General features: G+C 36.5%; 1 protein-coding gene across 1 annotated transcript in view; it reads right to left on the bottom strand.

Annotated features, from left to right (window-relative positions):
* The window catches only part of LOC107685017 (arf-GAP with Rho-GAP domain, ANK repeat and PH domain-containing protein 1-like), a 31,517-nt gene that overhangs the window by 274 nt on the left and 16,016 nt on the right, over nucleotides 1–15,227 (bottom strand). Inside the window, exons 8-25 of the mRNA XM_016481437.1 lie at nucleotides 12,871–13,045; nucleotides 12,660–12,794; nucleotides 12,435–12,570; nucleotides 12,255–12,357; nucleotides 11,905–12,167; nucleotides 10,933–11,162; nucleotides 9,929–9,974; nucleotides 9,681–9,844; nucleotides 7,440–7,699; nucleotides 6,692–6,744; nucleotides 6,436–6,583; nucleotides 6,124–6,210; nucleotides 5,457–5,525; nucleotides 5,120–5,237; nucleotides 4,922–5,035; nucleotides 2,499–2,638; nucleotides 828–910; nucleotides 66–125 (exon numbers count right to left, since the gene is read on the bottom strand). Coding sequence (XP_016336923.1) covers nucleotides 66–125; nucleotides 828–910; nucleotides 2,499–2,638; nucleotides 4,922–5,035; nucleotides 5,120–5,237; nucleotides 5,457–5,525; nucleotides 6,124–6,210; nucleotides 6,436–6,583; nucleotides 6,692–6,744; nucleotides 7,440–7,699; nucleotides 9,681–9,844; nucleotides 9,929–9,974; nucleotides 10,933–11,162; nucleotides 11,905–12,167; nucleotides 12,255–12,357; nucleotides 12,435–12,570; nucleotides 12,660–12,794; nucleotides 12,871–13,045 — 2,384 coding nt within the window. The remainder of the gene's footprint in view (nucleotides 1–65; nucleotides 126–827; nucleotides 911–2,498; nucleotides 2,639–4,921; nucleotides 5,036–5,119; nucleotides 5,238–5,456; nucleotides 5,526–6,123; nucleotides 6,211–6,435; nucleotides 6,584–6,691; nucleotides 6,745–7,439; nucleotides 7,700–9,680; nucleotides 9,845–9,928; nucleotides 9,975–10,932; nucleotides 11,163–11,904; nucleotides 12,168–12,254; nucleotides 12,358–12,434; nucleotides 12,571–12,659; nucleotides 12,795–12,870; nucleotides 13,046–15,227) is intronic.

The following is a 15,227-nucleotide window of genomic DNA, read 5'->3' as shown; positions in this document are numbered from 1 at the left end:
AGCGAGCGAGCGTGTGTGTGTGTGTGTGTGTGTGTGTGTGTGTGTGTGTGCGCGTGTGTTCTCACCACTGCTGTCTCTCCTGCTTTTCCTGTTTCTCACTTTCATAGACGACTGTGAGACCCCAACTACAGACAGACAGAGAGATTAAAGGGTTAAACACCACTTGATTTCCACAGATGATCATGTCTAGATGTTCTTAAATGAGGAGAAACTCTGAATCTGGAGTGTGTAGAGCTCAAATGCAGCTGATGACACAAAGAGCCAGATGGGAGTTTTTGGTCTGATTGGCTGAGATGCTGTAAATGAATCTGACCTGATCGTTCACTACACTGACATCTCTTATGAAGCAGCTTGTCTCGATGTAATTTGAATAAGTCTCTGAATAAAACTGCGCTGTTTTTTCTCTATATTCCCACTGTATCAGACTGTATGAGTCATAAACGCCTGATGGATCAAATATGATACTCAACAAAAAACACATATGCAATTTTTTTTTTTTTTTAGATTTTCTTAAACTGTTCCATTTCAAAACATTAGATTTCTTGGACTATTTCATATGTCAGGCTTCACAGCACTGGTTAAACAGCACTGAATCGGAGCGCCTCTGATTCTGTCCTGACTCACACTGACACCTGCTGGTCAGAAATCACAGCACATCCGCTTACGCTGAACATTTGCACTATTATGAGTTTCAAAAGCAGCTTTGGAGAAAATCATGTTAATGCATGAAACAAAACCCTAGATGATGTCATGAGCACCTTAACATGCTGTCTAGTTAGAAAGCTCACTAGGGTTTAGAACAGATTCAGTTCAAGATTTAGTCTCACCATGTCGGTGGACGGAGCTTCTTTTTCATGCCGTGATAGACTTTCAGACACTTGACGGGCCACTCTCTCTCGGGACGATTACTCTACAGAAACAGAGAGAGAAAGAGAGAGATAAACCAACTGAAACACACACGCTCACTCCATCTAGAGCCCAAAACTACAGGAAAACCACCACCTGAGAACCCATTAAACCAGAGCAAGAGAGAGCAGTGGACACTAAATCTCTACACACACACTTCTACTGTTTCCACAAAGTGAATTAATGACCACAGACGACCAAACGCTGAAGGAACCGCTCTCACACACACTATCTGTACTCACACACTGCAGCTCTGGGCTTTGCAGCTTTTGCAGATTCTGTGTATGAGAGTTTCAAAGCAAAACATCAATCACTCGTTTGCTCTTACACACTAGGATTATAATCATTAACTCAAACCATAAATAAAATAAGCATTACAAACAAATAAAATACACAAAAACTTCATTTTATTTCAGATAGTAGGCAAGGCAACATTTCTTATTTTCATTTAACTTTACCTTAAAATAATATAAAACTATATAGTTATAAATAAATATAAAATTACTAAAACTTTAAAATCAAAATGAAAACCAAACATTTAAATTAAAAACTATTTTCTAATACTATTATAGTATTTATGTATTTATTGTTTGATGCCATATCAGCAGCAATGGCTATGTTCGTGGCAAAATCAACAGTATTATGATTACAATATCATTTCAACACTATGTTTACAATAATTTAACATTTTTTCTTAAAAATAATCAACATACAAAAATATACATATATACACTTTCAATTTAATGTTTGACAAAAAAATCTAAATTCTTATTCCAGGAGAAACCTTTTTAAAAAATGTCCATCAACATGTTTTCTGAATAAAAATGCTGTCCATATCATTTAAAACTGGGGTCTTTCTATATTTTACACATTACTTTTTTTAATACAATTATTTTTTCCAAAATTTACATAAATCACAAAATAGTTTCACTTCCTCTTTCAATAAATAGAAATTTGAGACTTGCGTGCCCAATTCAACATGTGTGACCAGGTCATATCTTCTTTCAAAATGCTAACAATAATTAACTCCTTGATTTAGTACTGGGTTCACCTCATATAGTTTGTAATATATGCATTTATTCCATTACATTTAATAATAACAATATGTCAGTGATACTAAAATAATACTGTCACACACTGACTATGTTTACATGCACAGCAAATTCAGTTTAAGGTCTATATCCGGATTGCAGCCATATTTTGATGATGATGTTTATATGCGTGCAGGCATCAGAATATTCCTGTGTACTTGATTTTTGTAAGTCTGCTGATATGGATTTTCTGAATAATGTCCAGAAACTGAATCAGATTGAAACAGCACTAATCAGAATATTGCAGAATTCCAATTAACAGCTGATGTTTTACATGTGTGACGTCACATCACTGACATCAGTGTCCAGCTGAACTATTACTCACGTCACATGTGCAGAGGTCAGGCAGAGGTCAATCACATTCTGAGGATCAGAGATGCTGGAGAATGACCACGTTTTTGGTGCAAATAATTTTAGTGAAGGTTTAAAGTGGCCTTCAGGGATCCAAATGAAATGATTAAATGAACACACACACACACACACACACACACACACTCTTACCCGGACTTCTTTATAGAGTCTGAGTGAGGTGCTGGTTAGGATGAAGTATCGGTCATTGAAGCTCCCGGTGCTCAAACCCAGAAGACTCCTCTCCTCTCTGAACTTCATCATACCGTGTTTGGACACCTCCACTTTACTGGCTGTACCAAACACACACAAACATCATTACATATTCTCAAATCCTCTCCTCTCTGAACTTCATCATACCGTGTTTGGACACCTCCACTTTACTGGCTGTACCACACACACACACACACACACACACACACACACACACACAGAATCATTAAATATTCTCACATAGAGATTATAATGAACACACTGCACACATTACCTGATCTACATGAGCACATGTAGAATTCTACCACTTTTAAATAAAGTTAATCTATTAATTATTATAGTGTATTATATTCTCAACCAGGTGTCCAAGGTCCACTAGGGGCTTCAATAAACTTCCAAGGGCCTCAAGATGACTTAACGATTGAAAATAAAACAAAGCAAGCATTAAATGAGCTAAAACATTTTTCTATTTATTTTTTTTTATTCACCATCATAGTAGGGGTGTGCGATATATATCATCTGCGATAATATCGTAATTGTTGTTTTAACGATGTGCGATTTGACATTATCTAGTATTTTGCAAAAACCGTTCAAAACACACCTACAGAGCGAACGCATACATTACGTGAAGTCTAGACGCATTTAGAGTGCGTTCTTTCACCGATTCAGTCTATTAAAAAACATTTAGAATGATCACAAAATTCAAGACATGGGGGCAGAAAATGCATGTATTTATATCATTTCATATAGTTAATATCACACAAAGAGTGTTATTTTTTTTCATAGCGCAAAAACAGGCAATATGGTGTCTAAAACATAAGTCTATTAGTTAACTTCTTGTTTATTGAACTGTTGTAAAAAAACAATAAAAAATGGTAATTTTTGGAGAAAAACTTTAATATTTACCATTTTGATTACAAATATAATACTGATTTTTTTACAACAGTTCAATAATAAAGACACCACATTGCCTGTTTTTGCGCTATTTCGCCAACAAAAATAATTCCAAACACAGTCACAGCACTGTTTTGCGTCTCTGAGCAACATGACGGCATTTCGTTCCTGAATGAATCAACCGTTTAAATGATTCGGTTCAATCGCAGTGACTCACTTATTAACAGTGACTTGCTGCCACCTGCTGGCAGTTTTCATTTCACATTTAAGGTTTCTTTTTATTATTTAAATAATTTCAAATAACAGTATTCAACATTTTATGTTTAATATATCAAAACATTATTTATGCATTTGTAATTGCAGGTTAAATGCATTCATGTTCTGCACTAAACAGTAGTGTGTAAACACATCTAAATGCCTCTTCAGACGCAGCTTCTGTGTTTCCTCTGCATTGCAAAGATTAATTTTATTGATACTGATTTCATTTGCTTGGAATTATTGGGAATTATTCTAATTCACTGGTTAAATGTAAGTGACTCAAAAGATAATGCACACTTTAGAAAAATGGCTTATAAAGGTAAAAATGCCAATAAAATCAATTTAAATTTATTGGGAAAGATTCATTTCTATCAGTGTGAACTGACCAGCACACAGAATATGAAGAATATCAAAAAATGTAGGAGTCAGCGGTCCACGGCAGTCCTTAAGATATCAGCACAATAACACAATCAGCAAAATATCATCTAATTATCGTTATCGATAAAATCCCAGAAAATATCGAGATATTATTTGTCAATATTGCACTTTGTCTTTGACAAAAACAGGATTACCACAACTTTGAAAAACCTAAATATATAGATTATTACAAAGTAATAATTTAAAAAAAAAGTGTGATTACTAGAACTTCTATTGGACTATTGAACATCACCCATTCACTGCCATTATAAAGCTTGGAAGAGCCAGGACATTTTTAAATATAACTGATTGTATTCATCTGAAAGAAGAAAGTCATATACACTATCCCAAATTAATCAAACACCAAGGTCATTTTTATAACGAATATAGATTATTGTAGTTATGCCAAGCTCTAAAATATTCTATCAGGCAGAAATTGTAGGTAATGAATATTTAAAAAAATCCTGATCCTTAACCCAGTAAATCACGAATAATTAGAAAAGTCTTACAAATTGACTGGCTTAAAAGTGCAGGAACCCTGGAAAACATTTAGCTCTTAAAACCCCTGCAGAAATTTAAATGCACAGAAACTATCAGTCTATAGATCAAAACTACTAAAAAAATTGTCATTGCAGCAGATATTAGCCTTTGAATATTGTTGTAGGCAATGGTGGGTCTTGGAGTCAAATGGTTGAGAAGCACTGTTATAGATTAACCCGCTTACATTTAGTAGCATGAAAACATTTTTATTTATCCACACACATGTGTGTCCAAACTAAAGCTCAGTCTCTTACCCAGATAGACCAGCATGGTCTCCATGGAGAAGTGCTTCTTGACCAGCAGGTGACTGTCAGTGCCCAGAGAGTGAAAGATGGGCAGCACTTTCTCCTGATAGTGCAGCGGCCGCTCTGACACACACACACACACACACACCTGTGAGCCACTGTTACTGTAACGTGTGTATGACGGGTAACCGGTGTTCTGTGACTCACCCATTTCCTCTTTCTCGTTCACCTCAAAGCAGCACCAGTAGTCTTTCTCCTTAACGCTGATTTTCCGTCTGTCCAGAATCTCAAAGGTCAGTTCTGCTGCCGTCATCGTGGCGGGAATCTGGAGGTTGAACGTGAACGTTTATTGAAAAACACTGACTAACGTATTTGTGCAATGATACAATGATCAGTTGTATCCTTGCAAATGTAAAGCAGGACTTATCTCCTCTACTAAAAGCATTTTTTAACACTTATCATTGATTTCATATGTAAGTGGGTCCTTGATGTTGTTCAGATTTTTTTTTTACAATTGACCTTCAGGTTCAAAGGTCAAACGCACCTTCACATGCTGTTCAGCTGTTTCCTTCTTCTCCTCCAAGTAAACTGTACAGATAAAATCACCACTGCCCTAAACACACACACACACACACACACATGAGCCACAAATAACAAAGCCTCTAATAAATAATTACAATAAAAACTAAACGAATAACTATTAAATATTTTCTAACTGAAATGAGCAGTGCTTCCTGCGAGTGTCACCAGAGTGCTGCTATACATATGCATAGAGTTCTGAGTGTTTCAGTGTGTTGCTAGGGTGTTGTGGGTGATGCTATATGGTTGCTAGGGTGTTGTGGGTGATGCTATATGGACATGTTTCTTTTATGCCAAAAATCATTAGGATATTAAGTAAAGATCATGTTCTATGAACATATTTTGTAAATCTCCTACTGTAAATATATCAAAACTTAATTTTTGATTAGTACTATGCATTGCTAAGAACTTCATTTGGACAACTTTAAACGCGATTTTCTCAATATTTTGATTTTTTTTGCACCCTCAGATTCCAGATTTTCAAATACATACATCAATGGAAAGCTTATTTATTCAGCTTTTGGATGATACAAAAATCTCAATTTTGAAAAATTGACCCTTTTTTTGTGGTCCAGGGTCACATTTTATAAATCCATAATGATTATTGGCGAGTTTCTACTGCACACTCTTACCGTTCCAGCTTTAGGCGCGAGGTTGTCTCTGAGCTTTATGATGTATGTGATCTCATCTAACTGCTTCTTCAGCTGCTGCTCGTTCACCTGCAACATAAACACAGTGCTGCCACTGCAGTTCTTACTCTCATCTCACCAACAGATGGCGCTAGTGACTGCATGTATCTGGTGCTGAATGTATAATGAACCGTTTTATCAACTCTACACAAAGTCCAGACTCTTCAGATATGTGCACTTCCTATAACTTCACTTTAAAATGTCCTAGGAAAATAAAATCGCAGGAAACATTTTTCTGAACACATGCAAACATACATCGAATATAGTGACGTAGTGTTGGATGAGATCCTCGATGACTCGGCCGGCGCTGTAGTCCTTCCCGTCCGCCTGGAAGAGAGTCGGACCGAACACGATGGCCAGATTGTGAAGATTCATCTGATTGAGATCCGCAAACCGCTGGACGCTGCAAACGCACACACATCAGAAGGTCTGAGAGAGACTTTCAACACTTCTCTGAAAGGAGAGCTATGAGGAAGTGCTCTATGAGAAAGAGGAAGAGTGCTTGTCTCACCAGTATAAATGATTAACTAGCGCTCGTAGTGTCGCCTGATTGACTCGGGGAAAAAGTCACCTTCTCCTTGTAATACCTGTCATACCTTTGTCATTATACAAATTTATGTCCTCATTTGTCACAAAAACGCGCACACACATACACACACACACAATATGACATTTGGATTATTTCACTTCACTTGTCTTCTTTCAGACTAGTGAAAAAAATAAAAAATAGACATTTAAGGGTTTATTTAATTGTACTTTATCCATTTGCGTCTGTAGATTTCAATAACAGTACATGTTTATATCTGGAGTTTATTTCTGCACTTCTACAGCACTTACATGCACCAAAACTTAGGGTTTTATTCATATCTATATTCTGAAGGATTTTACTGAAGGGTTTGTTCATATATCATTCACACTGATTTATACAGCATTTTATTCCTAAAACATGGTAAAATTGTGTTTGTTTTCAGTCTGTTGACAGTATTATGCAGTGATAAAAAGAGAAATCTAAAATCCCCTCTATAAAAACCTTTAACTCTAATATGCCAACAAAATCAGACAAGAATTTTGAACCAATGTTCAGATTTCTGTTCTGAAAATGTATGCAAATGAGTGCATATTTAATTAGATAATGCATATTTAAACATAACATTTCAGAAACTTGTAATAAAAAACTATTGTCTTAATATACTATAATTAATCGACTTGGGAAAGTATGGTGATATCTATTAGTTAACATTTTAGCTGTAGCGTCGTGCCGTAACAATAATAATAATATATAATTTCATAATATTCCAGTGGTCTAAACCTGTAGCGCTGAGCCAGCTGTGCGCCTCCAGGCCAAACAATCCCTCCTCGATGCCTCTGAAGAAGCGCTTGAGGACGTTGGAGACGTCATCCACCTGATGTTCACCTTCCTTCAGCCAAACGCACCTGGCGTCGCGTCTGAACTCCTCCAGCAGGGCGGCGACCTTACTGTTCACACCACTCTTACGGTAGATTCCCTCTGAGGTCAAACCTGCAGGACACACACACACAACATCAATTACACGCAGCAACACACACTTATGATGCTTAATGGACCCCTAAACAACATAATATTAATAGAACTATAAATATAAATTTTTTTTTAAAGTTTCATTTTAATATATTTAACCTGTTCAATAGGGACTTTAAAGACATTATGGACAAAAAGTATTTCTATAAACCTTTCTGTAAAGCTACACAAATAATGGTGATTCGGCTTGAGTTTTCTGGTTAGTATTTCAGTTTATCACTGCTTTCAAGTCCATTAGTGTGTCAAGCTTTTTGTTGTTAATGTTTCTATCATGTGATACTTCAATGCTTTCCCTCCTGAACAAAGTTCTGTCTGACCGTCCCGATTCACAAACGCTTGGCAAAATCAGTCCAAACGAATCATGAAATTGAATCAGAGAGGGCTCAGCAGCTGATGTCTGCAGGGACACATTTACTGTCATGGTTTCATGTCATCATCTGTTAATATGTTACGTGTACATCTAGGAGCTCATTAAATCTCATTAGGTGAGCTCACTGTTTAATACTAGTTCGTAAGATAAAGATCACATCATCACTGAGACACAAGAGGAATCTGTTGTTTAAGTGATGTTTTTGTGATATGTGTGCGTGTGCGTGTGCGTGTGTGTGTGTGTTATTTCAATCTCTGTCTGCAGTCAAACATTTACATGAGTTTCTCAGAAACAATTTCATTTAAATCAAATTGGATTAATTTGCCCCCGATTCTTTGGACAGAAAGAAAGACTTGATTGAAGTTTCTTTCATAAAAAAAAAACAGAGAATAAGAGTAGGATAGAATTCAGTGAGGTTGAATATGAAATAGAATAGAGTTGAACAAAGCAGAACAACTGAACAGAAGTGAATTAAAAACAAGGTGAGTCGAGAAGTTTAGAATGGAGTAGAACAAAGCTGAATCAAGTAGAAAAGAACTGAACTTGGTCAGAAAGAGTAAATGGAGTAAAGCAGAATTAAAGTGTAGAATAGAGCTGAATGGAGCAGAACAACTAAACAGATTTAAATGGAGACGAACAAAGAAGAATGAAGTATGAAGAACAAAGTAGAAAAGAACTGAATTGGGTCAGAAAGAGTTAAATAGAGAAAAGCGGAATTAAAGTGTAGAATAGAGTTGAATGGAGCAGAACAACTAAACAGATTTAAATGGAGACGGACAAAGAAGAATGAAGTATGAAGAACAAAGTAGAAAAGAACTGAATTGGGTCAGAAAGAGTTAAATAGAGAAAAGCGGAATTAAAGTGTAGAATAGAGTTGAATGGAGCAGAACAACTAAACAGATTTAAATGGAGACGGACAAAGAAGAATGAAGTATGAAGAACAAAGTAGAAAAGAACTGAATTGGGTCAGAAAGAGTTAAATAGAGAAAAGCGGAATTAAAGTGTAGAATAGAGTTGAATGGAGCAGAACAACTAAACAGATTTAAATGGAGACGGACAAAGAAGAATGAAGTATGAAGAACAAAGTAGAAAAGAACTGAATTGGGTCAGAAAGAGTTAAATAGAGAAAAGCGGAATTAAAGTGTAGAATAGAGTTGAATGGAGCAGAACAACTAAACAGATTTAAATGGAGACGGACAAAGAAGAATGAAGTATGAAGAACAAAGTAGAAAAGAACTGAATTGGGTCAGAAAGAGTCAAATAGAGAAAAGCGGAATTAAAGTGTAGAATAGATTTGAATAGAGCAGAACAACCGAACAAATTTGAAAGTAGATTTGAAGAGATTAGAAAAAATCAGAACAGCTGAATCAAGTAGAAAAGAACAGAATTGGGTCAGAAAGAGTTCAATAAAGCAGAATTAAAGAGTGTAAAATAGAGTTGCACAACCAGATTTGCATGGGGTTGAACAAAGTAGAGTTGAGAAGATTAGAATAAAGCAGAACAGCTGAATCAAGTTGAACAGAATTGTGTCAGAAAGAGCTGAATAGAGTACAGCAGAATAGAGTTGAGTACCGTATTGAGTGGTGAAATGAATGCAGCGCTCCACGATCACGGGAATGTCGGCCTCCGTCAGCTGCTGCTGACTCAGTGTGTCTCCAGAACTCCCAGCATTCCTCTGGATGGCTGCCGCCCAGCCCAGGAAGTCCAGCTTCCTCTCGCCCTCGATGTACAGCGTCCTGCAAGGAGACGTCCTGTTAGTCAGCTTCCGCCCGCCGTCACACACATATGAGACTTAACCGGGTTAACCTCGACCTGCTCACCTGCCTCGCTCCACCAGAACCAGAACCTCATTCTCCGGCTGGATCGCTGCGCACACACACACACACGCTCAGTTCACATCAGGGTCAATAATGAACTTTTCCATTAAAGGTCAATATCTGGCAGCTGTAATTGATTTCCAGGAGCATTTTTACATTCATAAAGGCAATTTTTATTAAATACCTTATTGAATGGCATCAGTGTTGTCTTTTTATGACAAATAATTCTTAATCACCAGTGACTAATTTATACAGCTCTGACTGGCCACTACATTCATGCACTCAACAGAAACGTGTGATTGGTTATGATGCTCAACACTGCAAAAAACAACAGCTAAACAGGAATCTTTGGTGTAATGTGAGCAGATCTAAACGTAATGCCACTAGGGTTGCAATAAGTTAGAAAATTTCCTGGAGTTTTTGGACATTTTTGAAAAGTTTAGAGAAATTTTCTGGAAATTCTCCACCCCTTTGCAACCCTAAATGCCACAATCAACATGTTTCATTCATTTTCACATTTCACTTTAACGGTGACCGTCGTAATTTATTTAATTCTGCAGGGGCATTTTTGCTCATTTTGGTGATATTTTTGATGATTTTTGTGCCATTTTTGTTGGTTTTGGTAGCATTTTAGCTGATTTTGGCTGCTTTTTTTTTGGTGTAATTTTTGATGATTTTGGTGTTATTTTGTTGTTTTGGTGATATTTTTTGCTGATTTTCATGCTATTTTTGTTGGTTTTGGTGGTGATTTTGGTTGTATTTTTCGTGTCATTTTGTTGTTTTGGTGCTATTTTTGCTGATTTTGATGTCATTTTTGTTGTTTTGGTATTATATATGTTGATTTTGGTAACATTTTTGCTGATTTTGGTGGCATTTTTGTTGGCTTTGGTGTCATGGTTGATTTTGGTGAAATTTTTGCTGATTTTGATGCCGTTTTTTCTATTTCGGTTGCATTTTTGTCAATTTGTCAATCAATTTGTTGATTTTGGTGGCATTTTGTGACTCACAGAGCTCCAACAGCTTCTGCAGGTCGATGGTCTCGTCTGCGGTGTGCTCCTCCAGCCGGATGTGCAGGTTGGATCCCACCAAACAGAACCAGCCCAGTCTCGACATCTCCCGGTTCAGTCTGTCTTTATAACGCAGCCGGCCGATGCGCTCGAAGTCCTTCAGTAACAGATGCTCCGCACCCGCAGGAATGAACGACTGTAACACAGAGAGGTGTTGTGAAAATGAGACGCTGTTCAAACCCGATAAAACCCGTCAAGCGGTATTTATTTATTTTTTTTGCATTTTTTATTTTGGTTGCATTTTTGGTGTCATTTTGATGGTTTTGGTGGTATTTTTGCTGATTTTCATGCTATTTTTGTTGGTGATTTTGGTAGTATTTTTGGTGATTTTGGTTGTATTTATTTATTTTTTTTGCATTTTTTATTTTGGTTGCATTTTTGGTGTCATTTTGATGGTTTTGGTGGTATTTTTGCTGATTTTCATGCTATTTTTGTTGGTGATTTTGGTAGTATTTTTGGTGATTTTGGTTGTATTTATTTATTTTTTTTGCATTTTTTATTTTGGTTGCATTTTTGGTGTCATTTTGATGGTTTTGGTGGTATTTTTGCTGATTTTCATGCTATTTTTGTTGGTGATTTTGGTAGTATTTTTGGTGATTTTGGTTGTATTTATTTATTTTTTTTGCATTTTTTATTTTGGTTGCATTTTTGGTGTCATTTTGATGGTTTTGGTGGTATTTTTGCTGATTTTCATGCTATTTTTGTTGGTTTTGGTGGTGATTTTGGTTGTATTTTTCGTGTCATTTTGTTGTTTTGGTGCTATTTTTGCTGATTTTGATGTCATTTTTGTTGTTTTGGTATTATATATGTTGATTTTGGTAACATTTTTGCTGATTTTGGTGGCATTTTTGTTGGCTTTGGTGTCATGGTTGATTTTGGTGAAATTTTTGCTGATTTTGATGCCGTTTTTTCTATTTCGGTTGCATTTTTGTCAATTTGTCAATCAATTTGTTGATTTTGGTGGCATTTTGTGACTCACAGAGCTCCAGCAGCTTCTGCAGGTCGATGGTCTCGTCTGCGGTGTGCTCCTCCAGCCGGATGTGCAGGTTGGATCCCACCAAACAGAACCAGCCCAGTCTCGACATCTCCCGGTTCAGTCTATCTTTATAACGCAGCCGGCCGATGCGCTCGAAGTCCTTCAGTAACAGATCCTCCGCAGCCGCGGGAATGAACGACTGTAACACAGACAGACGACATGAAAATGAGACACAGTCCAAACCAGACAAAACCTGTCAAGCGGTTCAGAACAGGTGTGACGTCACCTTTGCGATGGATTTGACCCACTCGTGCATGGTCTCTGGATTATCAGTGCCGAACAGATACAAGCGCTCGGCGTCCGAGTACAGCTCAAACGTGTGATCGTACCTAAAGAAAGAGACGTTTATATTATCAGGCTGTCAGAAAGGTGACAGTCCTTAAACACATGCTGTGGGCCAGATTACCCATGAGTCTCAGGAGGGCTGACAGCCAGACAGACGATCTCCTTCATCTTCAATCCTCCGTTCGGTGTAGCGTTTTTGTCACTTTCATAGTAGCTAAAATTCCCGTCATTCAGCACACACCAGCGCCGACTGAACTCTATCAGACACAGACGGACAGACTCAAATCAGATTAAATTATTCTGAAACCATTTTGCACATAACATTTCAGAAAAATTATTGGCTCACCTTCTTTTCCCTTCTTCTCTGTGATTGGTCGAGCCATGGAGGCGGTCTTAAACAGAAATCCATTATGTGTGACTGAGGGCGGGGCCATGTAGTGCACCCTATCTATGGCAACCTTCACCTCTGACCTCGGGAGTTCTGTAGGTCAAAAGATCAAACGTCAGTAAGCGTAGTATATTGACGTAGTTATAGCAACGTTCTCCGAGGCACACACCTGTGTTGCGGTTCTGCATGAGGAGCTCCAGCTGCAGGTTCTGTCCGTGGTGTTGGGCCAGAGCGATCGGGGAGGGCAGCTCGGGGTCGCCGGTGTCGCAGCTCACATCAGCGCCACAGAACACCAGCGCCAGCGTCTCGCACACATCGCTCGACTGAACGTTAATGCACAGCGCCTGCAGAGAGAGAGCACCAGTGCAGTGATGTCACGGCACAGGAATCAGCGGATCATGGGAACACGTGTGGAACATGTGTGTGTGTGTCAATGACGTCCTTCAATCAGTGAAACAAAAACCAGGTCACAAAATGAAATCAGATGTTTCTGAGAACATTCACATGAGAAAAGGGACGGCAGCGATAATGTCTGTTCATACACAACCAACGCACACAAGAAAAAAGACAGAGAGAATGTAAACAGGCTCATCAACAAGACAGGTGAGTTACCTGAACGACTAGCTGACTAGCTGGTCTTAATAATGGGGTTGCTTTAGGGTCATTATGATTTATGAACACTAAATGTTGACTGTTAACATATAGATATACTAGATTATCCAGAATGTTTGTTGCACAAAAATACCAGAATCAATTTGTTACACAAGAGCTGATTTGACAGATGTAGTTTCGAAGACTTTCCTAAAAAGATAAAAACAACAATAATAATAAATAATCAAAAAATGTAATTATTCTAATTTAAATTATTATAATAATCTTAATATTTTATTATTAATAGTATTAATATTATTATTAAAACACACATACACAGACATGTTTTAATGATCATAACAATAATATTAAAAAGTATTCATGTACAGATTTTAAAGTACTTTTCGTATTTTATTTAATATTATATTATTAATATTGTTATAATAATTATTAAAACTATTAATACACAGACACATACATTTACACACATATTAATATTATGGTTTGATTACAGATTTTTATTAGATTTTTTAGATTTTATTTTTATTATTTTAACCCTAAAAGGGGCGATGTATCCTGGGAGATACAAACATTTGAGAAGCTGTGGAGAGAAGCAGTGATAGTGTAGGTCTCATTTCTTGGTTTCACGTTGAAAGGGTGTTTGTTGTGAATATTTAGATGAGGTGACTTTGTTTCTCCATTCTTTGTTTAGCTCACGGGCAGCATTTAAAACTGCATGGCCGCCTGTCGTGGGAAATCCACTCACCCTGCGATAAAAGTTGATCTAGTTCACATATACAGCATACACCTGCTGGAGGAGACTTACCTGGTTAAAAAAGCTGCTGTTCAGCATTAGCTTATTAGGTTTACATTGAAATTTTATAAATTAAATGCTTATATTTTATTTCAGTACTTCAATAGGTTGGTATATTAACATTATATCAGTTAATGAAATTACGGTATTTAACTGTAAATTTAAGCTAAAACCGTAAAACCTAAAATGTTGCTACCGTATTTTTTACGGTAAAATTCTGGCAATCACAGCTGCCGGTTTTTTACCGTACATTTTTTTTACAGTGTACATATAGACTGTGTGACTGTGTGGCTTGTGTTTTAGAAAATCAAACCTTTTTGTAATCTTGACAAAACGTATCGTTGGAAAGGTCTAACAGTCATGATTCCATATTTGGTGACTGTTTTGTAATAGAAGTCATATTGTGACAGAAAATTATTGATTTGTGACAGAAAACTGCATTAGAAAAATTAAATAGGGTTTGGGTGTAACCCAGTGGTTATTTTTGGTATAGTGCCCAAAGAAAATCTCACAGGAACCACAATTTTTGTGATATCAACTTCAAATTTGGAACATAAATCGGTTAGACATATGGCTTTGATTTTATAGCAATTTTAGAGTGCAACATATTTTATAAAATATTTATTTTATATAAAATAAAAAAAAGTTGTATACTACATTATCTTTATTGTCCACTATTTTTGTGATATCAACTTCAAATTTGGAACATAACTTGGTTAGACATATGGCTTTGATTTTATAGCAATTTTAGAGTGCAACATATTTTATAAAATATTTATTTTATATAAAATAAAAAAAAGTTGTATACTACATTATCTTTATTGTAAACTTAAACTTTTATAACTTTTTTATACTTTCTTTTTTTTAAATGCTTTCACTTCAGCAATAATCTGCTATGTGTCTTCTTTAAAAAGAGACCAACGTTATAGGCCTGTACTCCAAAGTGTTCAGGAATTACAACCATGTTGTTACAAGCATTGATAAACAAGTGGTCTGTTTTTAGTGAATTTATACCCCCAAAGGGGACATATCCTGGGGGATACAAACATTAAAATCAAATATAAGAGTCAAGTTTAGAAAAAAATCATGAAATTCTATTATTTGAGTCCCAATAAGATGGA

Source organism: Sinocyclocheilus anshuiensis, unplaced genomic scaffold (genome assembly GCF_001515605.1).
Source record: "Sinocyclocheilus anshuiensis isolate Anshui unplaced genomic scaffold, SAMN03320099.WGS_v1.1 scaffold341, whole genome shotgun sequence".
Taxonomy (NCBI): Eukaryota; Metazoa; Chordata; class Actinopteri; order Cypriniformes; family Cyprinidae; genus Sinocyclocheilus; species Sinocyclocheilus anshuiensis.
This window is presented reverse-complemented; position numbering and strand designations above follow the sequence as displayed.